This window comes from Fusarium flagelliforme (assembly GCF_020744385.1).
Source record: "Fusarium flagelliforme strain FIESC 12 MPI-CAGE-AA-0113 chromosome Unknown B0J16scaffold_1, whole genome shotgun sequence".
NCBI lineage: Eukaryota > Fungi > Ascomycota > Sordariomycetes > Hypocreales > Nectriaceae > Fusarium > Fusarium flagelliforme.
This window is the reverse complement of record NW_025763503.1, coordinates 7,555,324-7,569,819: the sequence shown is the minus strand read 5'-3', so window position 1 is coordinate 7,569,819 and position 14,496 is coordinate 7,555,324. Positions and strand designations below refer to the sequence as shown.

Genomic DNA, 14,496 nt, shown 5'->3' with positions numbered 1-14,496 from the left:
ACTGTCGCTCCTGTAACGCAACTCCACTAGCTCTCTCAACATGAAGCTGCGGCACAGCATCCTGGCCCTCTGTGCCTCAACAGCAACTGCCGCTCCGACATCCTCAGCAGATAACAATCCACTGTCTGTTAGAGCACTGACATGCGCTCAAATGGGCGGTAGCTACACCAGTGCGCCTACCAACACCAAGTTCACTGTCATTTGCAAATCTACACCAAATGCTGCAATTCCGTTATCTTTTCTTCGGACGCTAAGCTTTGACGCATGTTTGGATGCATGTGCCAGCCTTCCCCTTTGCGTCGCTGCGGTGTATAATTCGGGCTTCAACGACTGCAACTTGTATGCTGCGGCTGGTGGGGTTAGGTCTAATCCTGCCTATGATTTTGCTGTCAAGGCAGAACCTGACCCGGAACCACAACCCACGACTACTGCTGAAGCTACTACATCGGAACCTACAACCGAGGCTGGATCAACCACGACTGCATATTTGGAAACCACATCCTCAGAAATCCCTACATCAGAGGTTTTGTCGGTGGCTACCTCGCAAGCCACTGTAGACTCAACTGAAGTGACATCTTCCATCGAGTCTACTACAGTTGCCACTACGTCCGAAGTCTTGAGCACCGCTACCACCAGCACCGAGACCTCAACTGCCGCTAAGATCTCCACTATCCCCGCGGAGTCAAGTACTTCGGAGGCCACTACTGTCCCTGAGACAGCAACGACCTCCGAAGAGCTAACTATTTCTGGAACAACCACTATCTTGGAGACGGCTTCTCTGGAGACATCAGCGTCTTTTGAGACATCGACTATGATCGCTGGGACCACAACAACTGATTCGGGCTCCAGCAGTACTAGTGAAGTCCCTACAGAAACAGACGACTGCGATGACTCGTCCAACACTGAGCCTACTTCACCTACATCAACTCTTCAGCCATCAGAGACTGCGACTACCTTGACCGCCTCAGCTACAATGACGCATGATATTCCCCCAGGATCCGAGTCAAGCTCTATTGCAAGCCAGTCAGACTCTGCCGTTTCTTCTCCTTGCACAACAGAAACACAGGCTGCTACTGAAACATCCGAGTTGGTCCACAACCAACCAACCTCTACCCTGGCTGAGCTTCGTCTTCTGCCAGCTCTGAGACGGTACCAGACTATGGCCTCCCTGTCACAGCGACATCTCAATATGCTCTGCCGCCCTCGAAGGTTATCACCGTCACTGAAGGAGGATATGTCATTACCAAGACAGTTTCCTGTGATACCCCAAGTGGAACCAACGCAGTCGTCCAGGGTTCTTCTGGTGGCACAAACGATTACCAGACACGTACTGGCCACGGTGGCGATGTTGAGGTTCAGCCCATGACAGGATCTCACAACTACTTGCCACCAAACCATGAGGACGGCGGCGCATATGGTAGTATCGACAACCATCAAACACCCACCGGGCATAATGGCTATGCCGATGCTCAGCCAACAGCGGGTTCACACACAAACGTACATTCGCAATATGTGAGCGATCTTCCAACTGGTACCGGCCATAATGTCCATGTTGAAGCTCAGCCAACACATGGTGCCTCACTGCCTGATTATAAGTATGGTCATTCATATGCCCCCGTTCCATCTCAAGGACAGCACAACAAGCCCCAGCCAGATCATGAGAACGTCCAGGCTTCTGATTCCATCCACCACTCACCAGAGGGTAACAACCATGGCGGGCCTTACCCCACGCAAGGTCACGTCGCTCAGTCGATTACTGCAGCACCCAAGCCAGGTAACGCTTCACCTGTTACCCAGGGCCATGAAGCCGCTTCAACGACCCTTGCTACGGAAGCAGTAGTCACCAATGAGGCTGAGGCGCCCAAGTCGACACATGGCGGTGATTCCTCGAAGGCTGGAGAAGAGCCAGTGTCTATTTCAGGAGCCAACAGATACCAGGCTATGGGTTGTACTTGGATGGCTATTGTCATGGGTTTGATGTTCATTTGAGCGGCGTGCTGCATTTGAACCCCGAGTACATGATACATTTCATGTCTAATAGTTAATAATAGAATAACAGAAATCTTTTCAATCTCGAGAAGGATGGAAATGTCCCTTCTCACCCATTTTGTAGATTTTTATTACCGAGCGAGAATGAACAGGAAGGATTTACCCAGCGGTGACGAGGTCTGAGGAGGCTAATTTTGGTGTACCTTGCAGGGCAGGTAGCTGAGCCCCTTTCCTTTCTGGCCAAAGTATGTAAGCAAGATCACGTGACTAGATAATCCTGCCTGTAATTTCAAATTCCACTCTCCTTTACTTTGTCATTCATCATCACGAGAATCGATAGTGAAAAATGACAGGACGAAGGAGTGCACGACTTAAATCCCAGGCTGCTGAGCCTGTCACAGCTCTGGCGGAAGAACCCAAGAAAGCCCTGAAACGAAAGACTCCGGATTCAACCAGTGATGATAGGCCCTTACAAAGGGCGACAAAAGCTAGGTCTTCAGCTACGTCAACGGTCAAGCGAGATGTTCAAGGCTCAAGCTTAAAGGTTGGAGGTGCATCTGGACAGCCTAGCCAATCATCCGTCCAGATCAATCCTTCCATGGGTCGACTCCCATACTTACCCGCGGAAGTCATGAACATGATAGTCAAAAAGGCAAACCTTTAGGAATTCGAAAGGTGAAACTCAACTAACAAAGATGTAGATCGATGATAAGAAATGCCTGAAAAACCTTAGCATGACCAGTAAGGCGCTCTATTCGCTCGCCATCCCTCAGCTCTTCAACAGCATCGAGAGATCCTGCGCCCTACATGTTCACATTGCAAAACTTATAAAGACTACCGAACCATTCCTCACCATTGAACAAAGGAAGCAGTTGAAGACAGAGGGTATCTACAAAGGACAGCAAGAGACCTTCCCCGATGATGTGGACCCCAAGAAAAAGCCTGAAATCGCAAACTACGTTCGCCGAGCTTTAGTTGAAACTGGTGATCCAGGGAAGAGGCATCGGTACATCGTTCATCGATACGTCGAAGAGCTATTGAAAAATCTCGATAACTTGAAGCTTTGGGGTGGTACGATGCTTACTGAGTACGTTCACGGGTACTGGGTAGCAGGCAAAGCCGCTGACCATACAACAGATCTATGGCAAAATCACTATCGACGAAAAAGAACCTTAAAGCGCTTTGGCTCAACACCAATGTTCCTATCACCAGTGATTCTCATAATCCAGATGCACTGGGTGCATTGAAGGATCTGGAACATCTGGGCTTCTATAAGGATCCTTTTTGGGGGCGACGTGGATGGAGTAAAACTAGTCCCGAAATGTTAATCTGGAATTCACGTTCGACGTTGCGAAGTCTAACGCTCAACGACAGTACCTTCCATTATATGCATTTTCAATGGGAAGAGGCAGGTCAGGAATCTCCGAGACAAGGCTACTTGTCAGCCCTAAAAACATTCTCTCTCACCGGAGGAAAATTTGACGATGAGCAAACGGACGCTATTCTCCAGGCTATTAACTTTCTCAAGCTGCAAGAACTCAGTTTGGGTCGGGGAAATACACGGGTGGGATTGCTTTACCGGCGCCTTACTGATATCTTCTCGGCTGCAAGAGGAGATATTAAACTCCGAAGCCTTTGCATGGACTTGCAGGAGGACGCCGACGAAGGGATAGAGTTCCTCTCCACTTTCGACACTTTGACGCGTCTCAACATCTGTGACAGCGGTTCTTGGCCTGGAGATACTCGAGAATCCGGTCTGCATGACTCTCTTTTCCGGGGTCTTTACATGCACAAGAATCTGACCGTTTTGAAACTCACGGACGAGACATACACTATGCGGGACAGAATGCCAGGGTTAGACGCAGAAACGGCGGCTCAGTTCATCCTCAATTTCCCTAACCTGAGACATCTCCATTTTAACCTGCACGAACCACAACTAGTAAGGCTTTCCCTCTTCTATAATACAATGCGATATTAACCTTTGATAGGAAGAAGTTTCCGAAGCTCTTTCCCACGCCAAGAACTTGGAGAAGGTCTGTGCAAAGACGCATAGACGGGAAAGAGGGTCTCAAGAAAAAGAGAATCTTGCATTCAGATTCCTCCACAGTCTGGTCCTATCAGTGTTGCAACGTGCGTCTGATGAGGCAAGTTTTATATGGGAAGATCATAGTAACATCAAACATGTGGTCTGCGACAGATCTAAGTTCAGGGTTGGTTCGAAATTCGAAACTGTCAAGGGGGCTAAAAGGGCTCAGAAGATTGAGAGTCCATGGAATCAGAAGCATCAGGTCCTTTTTCGACCTGTGCCTATGGAGCAGACATTGATAAGAGGAGGCATTGATGATATGCGCAAATGGGCAGATAAGGTGGCTAGGGACCTTGATTGAGATGCAACAGATCCGGACTTCGGTGTCTCTGGGATAAAATGGGTCATTGATATACACGGAATCTGTGGCCATTTTAAGAGTGGGAAGATTGGTCCATAGAAATAAAAGACGGATGAATCCACATATGCGAGAGAGTCCGACGATCTTGAGAATGGTGATCTGGATTATCTATCTTTGGGTGTATATACTTGAGTACTTCCAGTTTCTGTTCTATGACTCCTCATCTTTAACTCCATCGATGTGTGCCGTATGGCGGAAAGAAGGGCCTGGGTAGTGTTTTGAAGCAGACACTGACCACCAAAGACTTATCAGCAAGCACAAACCAACAAGAATTACTGAATTGTAATTCATGGTCGTGACATCGAACGGTAACCCCACAGCTGTACGCACATTAGTCTTGTACTGTACACGATCATTATGTACTTACGAAAGCAGAAGAAAACGTCGAAGAGGATGATCAGCATAACTGTGAATCCATTGATCAAGGAACCCCATTTTCCAAGATTGAAAGGTCCCGGAGAGAATCGAGTACGGCCGCTAAGAAGATTTGAAATAATGGGAATAGCATAAGACACTGTAGTGATGATGATGAAAGATCCAGTCAAATTACTGAATCCAACAGGACTTCCTAGTGGAATAGCTCCGATACCTGAAGCGATGACTGCCACGAAAAGGGTTGACTCGACCGGTGTTCCAAGTCTGGTGTTGACTCTGCTGAAATACTTCGCGAACGGAACTGCTTGATCCCGAGCCAGTGTCCAATAAGTTCGACAATTTGTCAGAACAGTTCCGATGACACAGCAAAGAGATGAAATCAGGATTATGAAGAGTAGAGCAAATGTTGCGGCTGCACTTCCGGTTGCTTGATGATATATCCCAGCTAGTGGGAAAGTGTTGGAGTTTCCCTGGAGGACTGAAAGATCCGAGATAGCGTACCCAAGGACTATCGCGAAAGCCAAGGCATAAACGCCTCCAATACCGATGTAAAGAAATATAGCTCTCGGTAGATCCTTCTTTGGTTCGGCAGCCTCTTCTGCCATATGCGTAATAGCATCCAGCGTGCCAATGGTGAAAGCACCATTCAGGACTCCAACCATGAACGCAACTCCATCGTCCCAACCTGTGAGGTTATTCTCGCTGAATGAGTTCCAAACAAAGTCACTCGACGCATGTTTCTCAGGCATGGCTGCGACTATGATGATAGTCACAAGACCACCAACCACGACGAGGAATAATCCGAGTTTCTGAGTGTACGGTACCAGTCGGTTGGAGAATATGACAATGAAAGCACTGAGCCATATCACGATTAGATATGCCACATAAACATGCCACGCTTCGGGAGAAAAAGTTGGTGTCAGCGTTGCGTAGCATTGAACTCCTGCGTTGGCTGCGACTTGGACTAGAGATGCCAATCCGAACATCCAGCCGTAGAAGTTGATCCAGCCTGCGTAGAATCCGGTGACTCGGCCCCACTTTGGTCCGGCGGCTATGGTAGCCCAGTGGTAGACACCCCCAGAGCTCGGACATGATGACGAGAGCTTTAGGTGTCAGTATCACTCAGAAGGGTAGTTCTATGAGACTCACCTCTGCCACACTCAGACCAATGAACGTGTAGTAGAACACGGCAACCACGAGTCCGTATATGACTCCAGATATACCTCCGCTCAGGATAGATACAGAGATCGACGAGCCTAGAACAACCCAAGCATTGTTGACAGTAACGGCTATACCAGTGAGTCCGACTAGGCCATATTGTCGTGTAAGCTGGTCAGTGTGACCAGATGCATTGAGAACAGAGCCTTGCTCGGTGGAATATCCCTCGGTTACGTCCCCTTTCTCGAGAACGCCAGTGTTGATCTTGTCGCTGTCCATTTATACGTCTGCAATATGGTGGGCTGGCTTCTGGCAGGACTACTTGGATGGCACCATATTGGCGTCAATGGTTTTGCCATGGCTTTATATGTCTCAAAGTCTTTGAAGTGAGGCCGATAAGTGATATAGGAATGTGCGTTTGAGGCGTTCAAGTGTGACCCCCATTCTGGCTAGACCCATGTCCATCGCTCGGGAGCCGATTGGAGATATCACATCTCTTATCAGTGCGTGAGTTTAGTACGATGCGGTTACAATTCCTATCCAGGATGGCCTCTTATCTATCTGGGGTACAAGGTTCCTGCGTTATCTGAGGAGGCAATGGTTACATCGTCTCCGGGCGTTACGATCATACTACGTATGTACATGTAGTCACATCAAGACGCAGCCCAGAGTTATTAGCTTTCTGGTGGTATCAGAGCTTCAGTGAAAACTTCTGATTGAGCGGTTTCACTATAGTGTATCAGAAAAATTAGCTGCCAAGATCATAAGAGATGAAATAACTTAGATAATTTATGGTAGTTTAGCTACTCCTTAGGCTGCTTTATGTGAATAGCCTAACCATTAGAGAATAATGCTTCTATTGCCTACTTGGAGGGCTCGTAGTGTCTAGTCCATTCTGAGTTTCATAGCTGAGTATACACAGATCCTGTATCGTGACTTACAAGGTGCTCTCCAAACCACCAGCCGTCAGCCTATCAGCCGCCCTTTGAACCTCCTTCTTCCAGTTACACATGCCAACAATATACCACTCCAAAACACCCACAAGAAACAAAGCTACACATTGTCCAACCCAAAGTCCAGATAATCCCCAGCCATGAAATGCAAGCCAAATACCAGCTGGAAGTGCACCACCGTAGTAACTCACACAATTGACCAGCGCCCCAACCCATTGTCTTCCCATACCTCGTAGGGCTCCTCCGCAGCTTCCGTTCAGACCGTCAGCAATTTGGAAGAGTGCTACATAAGGCATGACATGCGCGACGAGATCTACGACTTCTTCATCGTCGTTGAAGAGCTTAGCGATGATGTTCTTGGTAGATAGAAGGATTGTGAGGATGATTGTTCCGAAAAGGATGGAAAGAAGGGCTGCTGAGTGTGCACAGCGTCGAGCTTGTAATGGGTTACCAAGACCCAACAGATTGCCCAGCCGAGATGATGCTGCTACTCCAAGTCCGAAAGGAATCGTGTTGATGATCTGATCGAGAGTCATTACGACCGACTGGGCAGCTAGTGGGATAGTGCCGAGCCGTCCAGCAGCGAGAGCAACGATCTCAAACGCCCACCACTCGGTTCCGACATGGATGACACCCAAGAATGCCAGCTTCGCGAAAGGTCCGAGATGTTGAAGTGCTTGTCTGAGGTTGAGGCCACCCCAGCATTCTGAGCCTTTGACGAATGTTGCGTAGCCCACAAGTATGAGGAATGAAAGCCAGTATGAGATTCCGGTCGCAATTGGCGCTCCATCAAGACCGAAGCCGAGAGGATAGATGAAGAGCCAGTTCAGTAGCGCATTGAGAGGCGATGTTACGAGAAGAGCGTAAGTACCAGGTCGGTATATCTCTTGTGCTTGAAGGAACTTCTTCATGGCTTCGAACCAGACGTATCCAAGACCACCAGGGATCAAAAACATCAAGAATCTCGGGCTTTGGACACAGATGAAGTCTTCCTGTCCAAGAGCACGAAAGATGTATCCAGAAAGGCACCAGATAACAGCAACAACAGCATAAAAGCCAGTCAACACAACCATGCCTCGCTGCAGCAAGATCCCCAAGTCATGTTTATTCTTCGAGCTCGTAAAGGTGCTCGAGCCGAGTGTATCGATAGCAGTCGTTCCACCAAGGGCGATGAGCCAGGCTGTTGCCATGGCGAACATGTAGGAGAAAGCAGCTGTTGCGAGTGCTTCGGGAGAGATGCGGCCGACTATGAGGATCGATACTGTTTGAAGGCTGTTTTGGAGCATGTATGCCAGTATTACTGGGACAGAGGCTTTGACTAGCAGAATTGTTTCGGAGAGCCATGGTGAACTTGATGGACTCTTCGGTTCGGTTGGGTTTCGGATCAGAGGAGTTTCTTCGTCTGGGAAGGACTGCAAGACTGAAGGAGGAGAGTGTTGGGAAGCCATTCTGATGGTTGTAGGTTTAACTGGTCTGCAAAAGTGCAATTGATGACTCTATGGTCAAGTACGACGAAGCTTTTGAAGAATCGAGACATTGACTGATTATTCTAAGACCCTCACTCACTCATCTCATTTCCCCAAGCCATTTACTCATCCAACTCTCACCCCACAGACGGGCTAGACCCTCATGCCGCCATTCCGAAAGCCACATCAATCCATCAGCGATAAGCTTGCATCAGCACGACCTGCAGCATCATCACTACTGCATCCCGAAGGCGCATTTTATTAGTATGAGGCATTTCGTCCAACTTGTCATTGACGCCGCATCACACACGGCATAAACTCAAAGCCATCATCGTGTAACGTCCTTATCTTTGGGAAGTATATCGCGATTACTCAATGCGGTAACTTAGCCACGATAAGAACCTGGAGTTGCGGGGTGCCGATCTGTCTAGGGTCTCATCGCAGATTTTACCCCGGACTAGCCTAATCTGGTGATTTACGCGCTTCATTGACGGGCGTTTGTAAAGGACTTAGCTGGGTGATGGCATTACTCAATAACATCAATTGTGACGACGTGAGTATGCCGGAAAAGCAAGAATCTGCCGTTTCTTTGTCATCGCGTAGTTCATGATGAAGGTGAGGGCATTACGTACGATCATAACACTGTTCTCAGATCCTGTAGAATAACATAAATATTGGCTGTGTTGCTATCAATATCTACTCCCCCAGACTCGATCTCCATCATTCTGGTCGGTAAACAACTTCAACATGCTTTTCACATCACTTTCTCTACTCAGCACTGCCTCCCTGGCTTTTGCTCATGGCAATCATGCCCAGAAGCAAATGGAAGGCCCTCATCAATCACTCTGGTTCAACAAACTCCCTGGTGATGGCGGCACTCAAGTAAGTAATCACCCATAAAGCCAGTCTGAATGGTGATACTAACAATTCAGGCCGACTCTGTCTTCTCAGGAATCAGTACTTTCGGACGTCTCCCGTATCAGCCCTGCCTAGGCCATAACAGTATCCAATATGACATTGCTTTCATCGGTGCGCCCTTTGATACAGGTACTTCGTACAGACCTGGTGCTCGGTTTGGTCCTTCTGGTATTCGACAGGGCTCTCGACGACTGAATCTCTAGTAAGGCGCTTTCATTGCTTCTCAGGTCTGTACTGATGACTTGTAGTGGAGGTTACAACGTTCCGCTGGCTACCAACCCATTCAACAGCTGGGCTACGGTCTTAGACTGTGGTGATATCCCTGTGACTTCGTAAGTCTTACATCAGTTCGTAACGATTAAATACTTACAGCGTGGTAGCTATGACAACAAATTCGCGCTTCAGCAGATTGAAGAAGGGCATTACAGTCTCCTCTCACGACCTCCCATGACAGAAGCGGACAGGGCCGGTCCAGCAAGTAATGGAAAGACTCTGCCTCGAATCATCACTCTTGGCGGTGATCATACTATCACTCTTCCTCTTCTTCGTTCCATCAACAGAGCGTACGGACCTGTCACTGTTATCCATTTTGACAGTCATCTAGACACCTGTAAGCCTTCTGTGACCCATCATATATCTCTACTCTCACTAACTCATCATCCAGGGAGGCCAAAGGTCTTCGGCGGTTCCCCCTCCGAAGCCGCCAGCATCAATCACGGCACATACTTCTACCACGCCGCAATGGAAGGTCTCCTCGTAAACGACACCAACATCCACGCCGGTATTCGCACTACCCTCAGTGGCCCCAGCGACTATGACAACGATGGATACTGTGGCTTCGAGATCGTCGAAGCTCGAGAAATTGATACCATTGGTACAACTGGTATTATCGAGAAGATTCTCAAACGCGTTGGTCCTGATCGTCCTGTTTACTTGTCAATCGATATCGATACTCTTGACCCGGCTTTTGCTCCGGCGACTGGTACTCCCGAGACTGGTGGGTGGTCGACTAGAGAGTTGAGAACAATTATTCGAGGATTGGAGAGCTTGAATTTGATCGCTGCTGATATTGTTGAAGTTGCTGTAAGTTTTGAAGTGTTCTTTATCTGAGGATCATTGAATTAACCCGTGGATATAGCCTGCCTATGATACGAATGCGGAACATACCACCATGGCTGCTGCTGATGTTCTTTATGAAGTCATGTCTATTATGGTCAAGAAGGGACCACTCAGCCGCATGATGGACGGGAAGAAAGAAGAGGAGCTGTGAAAGCCTTATTGATGGCGAATATGAGTTTCGGATTGGGGATCATGTACGCCTAAAACAAGACAATGTTATATGACAGCTTTTCTATCAGAGAAGTCAGAGCTAGCCAAGTATCAAACTTATTCATGAGCACTTACCAAGTAGATATCCAGCACAGAGATCTCCCTCATAGTCCTGAAAGTCCTCTCTCAACTTCCAGATATCCTTTAACGCCTGCTCGATAATCTTGACGTGTAATGAACCTATGCATATTTCAAGCTTGTGAATTTTATCCAAAATGAAGCTTTTCTGATCTTCCTTGTACGCCTCGCAACCAACGGTGAACAAAGGCATAGCCATTGCAACCCATGTATGACACGGCTCGCCTTGTGCCATGTTGCTTATCATTCCGTTTATGGTCTCGATAGCTGCGCTTATCGGTTCGGATGATGATGAGAGACCGTATAACTTTCGGTATAGTTGGATTAGGGTTGCTTGCTGAAAGACTTTGTTGCAGAGCGCAAAGTCACGGCCTGATTGTGATGAAAGCGATGAGATTGATACACCTGGCGGGTGCTTGACATCTCGGCTGATGATAGTATTCAGCCTACCAAGGAGGACATTGGTGTCTGCAGGTGTTTTTGAATTGATCTGCTGTAGAATGTCGAGAAGCTCCTCACTATAGCCCAGAAACCCATCGATTTGTGCGTTTGCTGTATGCGGGGTCGAGATCCCGACAGTTGTATTTTCTCCTGGGGCTGGACCTATTATTCCAATAGATGGCACATGAGGTAACGTTTCCAAAGCCCGATACAGCATAAAAAGATGCCTCATCGCAGACTTGAGCGCCACATCGCCACTATCAAACCTCTCCTGCCCTCTCAGCAATGCCTTGATACCCCTCAAGTGAATCGGCCATCGGGCCATGCCCTGTTGTCCAGAGAACACGTCTGCAAGACACCAAATAAGACAAGTGGCGATCAGAATCTCGCTCTGCTCTCCCTTTTCCAATGCCAATCGTAGAAGAGGTAGACCAGATGATTGTAGGTGCTCCGTGACTCGGAGAATATTTGTTCCTTCTACCTCTTCGACGCCTCTTGATGCCAGACTTGAAGCTGACAGGGCGAGACTGGCTGAGAGAAGATGTGGGGACTGGAGCATTATTGGCATTAAGCCTCGACAGAAATCTTGGTGAATTGTTGGATGGCTTGATAGCGAGGCTAAAACACCTTCTGCAAAGTGGTGGAGTAGCTTTTTGTATTTCCTTGGAAGAGCTAGGCCATTGGGAAGTGACTCGGGTATCGTTGACTCATCTGACGGGGTTTTCTCGGTAGAGCTATCTCTCCTAGACTTGGATGTCACTGCAATAACTGTACATGAGTGATTTTGCAGCAATGGGAGGATTGATGCCTACCTGCTTGTGATACTTGGGGCCTCTGGCTCCAAACAAGCTGCAGTTCATACCGACATACCCGGTTAGATGAAACACATCGTCCACAACTCGGCTTGGCCTCATCACACTTTCTTCTGCGTTTTCTACACTCTCCACATCCTTGTCGAGATCGTTTGCCAGCCATATAATTCAGTGTGAGGAGTAAAAATGGTTGTCAAGCGGCATGAACGACTGGGGAAGACAGGGCATAAATCATGGGGGATGTACATTGAGCGATAAGAGGCTGAAAGCTGATTGGACAATTCGAGGTTGGGTTGATGCAGGTTTATCTTGGCTTTACACTAATCCCTGACATTGAAGATGGTATGATGTCTTCCAAGAACTTTATCAATCGGGGGGAAAGGATGTTTTTCTAAGACGAGGCTGCAATTTAGAAGGCTGCCGGCATCATACTTAAGCAATTGGCAAGCCTCGAAGAAAATGTAAGAATAACGTGACATTGACATGTAGCGACTTCTAGTTTAGCTTACTGTAATTTTCAAATAGTAATAATCTTATCCTGCCCATGACGAATGACTTTCAGGCTCAGTGGTGCCTCCAAGACAGTCCAGACAGCATTGGGAATGTGAAGGAGAAACAAAGAGGAATGTGGGAGAAGGAAAGGTTGATATACCGTAGAAACTTATAAGATTAGGAACACCCTTTAGATATAATTTACTTAACCCTTAGCCTATAATTAGTCTAAATTAGGATAAAGATTTAATAAGAGCGCTAAAAAGGCCGTTTTATACTAAAAGATGTATCTATAAGGTGTTCCTAATCTTAGGAGTTTCTACGGTAGTTAGGGAGATCTATGAACCCGCTCTGCTGATATAATTACAAGCGCATCGTGAATACCTACCTAGGTCAGTAGGTGTATGATATCTTTTAAGAGCTTTATCAATCAAGAAGAAGATTTCTTTCTACCAATACAATACTGCAGTTTATATGGATTTTGGTATATTTGTTCAACCAGTGGGATCCCGGCTGTGAATATGGTGTGAGAAAGACGTGGTATTAAGATATAGCAATTTCTAGTGCAGCTGATACTGTCGTGACGAACAAGTGCACCAGAGTTGCCAAAAAGAAGGACCCCAGTTACTGAAGGCAACAGTAACTTTGGGTTATATTACGTTGCGACAGGTCCTGATGTTCCTCCATCCACTGAAGATATTCTTCAGTCGAATAAGGTATGATCTTGGCATCGGTGACATGCTCTTGCAACCACTCCTCTCCACCCTCCGATCTAAACGCATAGTGAATATCCCCTTCCGTATTTCCATCCAGCTTCAACAAATACTTCTCAGTGATATCTTCCCATGAATCAAGCTCACTGAAAGCCTCCTCAGGTCTATTCGTCACATTCCCAACGATCACATGCGCCCTCCAGAACCGAGACATCTCTTGACGCAGCTCCTGGTCCCGCTCGTTCGTTTGGCAGTACCAGACTAGCTTCTTCCAATCATCGCTAGGGAAATAGAGCTGGACAGCCTTGGTTTCTAAAGCTATGTCTGGGACGCATAGTCGGACTATGGCGACCTGTGTGCCAAGACCACTAGAGAGCCTTCTCAGATAGGATGCGTGTAGCTGCGCTGTCTCCAGGGAGGTACCGAGGTAGATCATAGCCCAGCTTCGGTTGAAAATAGACCTTAATGGAAGTCTGTAAAGGCTGCCCATATGGCATAGGCGCCCTTCAGAGTCCAAGATGGGGCAAGTGGTGTTCCAAAATCGGCCCAGGGCTATGGCTTTGTATAGCACGGTCACCCCGGGTGTCTCTTCGGGAACGAGGTTATTAACAGTATCGCCGGAGTGTTCATGCTCAGTATCTTGAATATCTCCGCCTCTCTCGGACTTTGATTTGGTATGCGTCTTATAAAAGGTCTTATAGCGCATGTCGATTGTATCAAGTACCCACTGTTCGCAGGTGCGCGTCAGCCGGAGTTGTTTGAATCTTGGTCTTGGATCCATGATAGCATCCTGCAACTCGGCTGCAATTCCATGCTTCTGCATCCACTGAATCCACACCGCATCATCATCACCCCAAACGTCGTCGGAGAATTCAACTCTGCCTTTGACAAGGGCCAAGAATGGGACGTCGCGAGTTGCGCAATCAAATTCCGCGCCCCCTTCTTCTGCCCACTCACTCCACCTTCGCCATAAGTGAGCAGCTGTTGGCTTGTCGAAACCCAGCTGTTGGATGATTTCCTCTGACTGAGGGTCTTCGAATATCCAACTCTTGTCATAAGGTTCTTCGTCTTCAAATACATCATGGCCTGGCAGAGGGTCGTCGGGTTTCCAGATCTTCATTGTATCGATGGGTTATGCTGCTTCCTGTTAGGTGGGAGGGTGTTGAGTATTGGGTGTTGGGTGTTGAAGAACAAACAGAACTTGACGGAAGGAAGGGCGTCTTTATACAAGGCTGGGGGAGAAGGTTATTGTCGAAAGCCACATCTGATGCAGGCTAGAAAGTTTATATTCATTGCAGACAACGAACTTCCCTTCAACCCACCTC

At 47.7% G+C, this 14,496-nt stretch overlaps 5 protein-coding genes across 5 annotated transcripts; 2 read left to right on the top strand and 3 right to left on the bottom strand.

Annotated features, from left to right (window-relative positions):
• The first annotated feature begins 2,316 nt into the window (after positions 1-2,316).
• On the top strand, positions 2,317-4,541 carry B0J16DRAFT_410248 (uncharacterized protein). The gene is made up of 4 exons (XM_046133132.1): positions 2,317-2,641; positions 2,691-3,076; positions 3,127-3,928; positions 3,978-4,541. Exons 1-4 carry the CDS (start codon positions 2,336-2,338, stop codon positions 4,374-4,376), a joined length of 1,893 nt encoding a protein of 630 aa, XP_045990414.1. The 5' UTR covers positions 2,317-2,335; the 3' UTR covers positions 4,377-4,541.
• B0J16DRAFT_280671 (amino acid/polyamine transporter I) lies at positions 4,534-6,324 on the bottom strand. The gene is made up of 3 exons (XM_046123910.1): positions 5,961-6,324; positions 4,804-5,914; positions 4,534-4,756 (listed from the first exon to the last, which is right to left on the bottom strand). The coding sequence occupies exons 1-3, from the start codon at positions 6,246-6,248 to the stop codon at positions 4,587-4,589; spliced, it is 1,569 nt and encodes a 522-aa protein (XP_045990413.1). The 5' UTR covers positions 6,249-6,324; the 3' UTR covers positions 4,534-4,586.
• A 202-nt stretch (positions 6,325-6,526) lies between these two features.
• Positions 6,527-8,452, bottom strand: B0J16DRAFT_367811 (mate-domain-containing protein; the record flags this gene model as incomplete). The annotated part of the gene is made up of 2 exons (XM_046130154.1): positions 6,911-8,452; positions 6,527-6,599 (listed from the first exon to the last, which is right to left on the bottom strand). The coding sequence occupies exons 1-2, from the start codon at positions 8,368-8,370 to the stop codon at positions 6,527-6,529; spliced, it is 1,533 nt and encodes a 510-aa protein (XP_045990412.1). The 5' UTR covers positions 8,371-8,452.
• Positions 8,453-8,837: 385 nt separating this feature from the next.
• On the top strand, positions 8,838-10,733 carry B0J16DRAFT_331100 (arginase family-domain-containing protein). The gene is made up of 6 exons (XM_046126535.1): positions 8,838-9,270; positions 9,321-9,508; positions 9,555-9,638; positions 9,687-9,916; positions 9,971-10,389; positions 10,445-10,733. The coding sequence occupies exons 1-6, from the start codon at positions 9,136-9,138 to the stop codon at positions 10,574-10,576; spliced, it is 1,188 nt and encodes a 395-aa protein (XP_045990411.1). The 5' UTR covers positions 8,838-9,135; the 3' UTR covers positions 10,577-10,733.
• Positions 10,697-14,291, bottom strand: B0J16DRAFT_353179 (fungal-specific transcription factor domain-containing protein; the record flags this gene model as incomplete). Its single annotated transcript, XM_046129295.1, has 5 exons — positions 10,697-11,913; positions 11,967-12,093; positions 12,958-12,971; positions 13,118-14,053; positions 14,129-14,291. 5 exons carry the CDS (start codon positions 14,289-14,291, stop codon positions 10,697-10,699), a joined length of 2,457 nt encoding a protein of 818 aa, XP_045990410.1.
• Positions 14,292-14,496: the final 205 nt, after the last annotated feature.

Bases quoted from the DNA above. Each gene is read 5' to 3' on its own strand.
- B0J16DRAFT_410248 (XM_046133132.1), top strand. From the start codon at position 2,336: ATGACAGGACGAAGGAGTGCACGACTTAAATCCCAGGCTGCTGAGCCT. The intron at 3,077-3,126 runs GTACGTTCACGG...ACCATACAACAG, and splicing joins GGTGGTACGATGCTTACTGA to ATCTATGGCAAAATCACTAT. The intron at 3,929-3,977 runs GTAAGGCTTTCC...AACCTTTGATAG, and splicing joins ACCTGCACGAACCACAACTA to GAAGAAGTTTCCGAAGCTCT.
- B0J16DRAFT_280671 (XM_046123910.1), bottom strand. From the start codon at position 6,248: ATGGACAGCGACAAGATCAACACTGGCGTTCTCGAGAAAGGGGACGTA. The intron at 5,915-5,960 runs GTGAGTCTCATA...TGACACCTAAAG, and splicing joins TTGGTCTGAGTGTGGCAGAG to CTCTCGTCATCATGTCCGAG. The intron at 4,757-4,803 runs GTAAGTACATAA...ATGTGCGTACAG, and splicing joins CGACGTTTTCTTCTGCTTTC to CTGTGGGGTTACCGTTCGAT.
- B0J16DRAFT_331100 (XM_046126535.1), top strand. From the start codon at position 9,136: ATGCTTTTCACATCACTTTCTCTACTCAGCACTGCCTCCCTGGCTTTT. The intron at 9,509-9,554 runs GTAAGGCGCTTT...GATGACTTGTAG, and splicing joins TCTCGACGACTGAATCTCTA to TGGAGGTTACAACGTTCCGC. The intron at 9,639-9,686 runs GTAAGTCTTACA...ACAGCGTGGTAG, and splicing joins GGTGATATCCCTGTGACTTC to CTATGACAACAAATTCGCGC.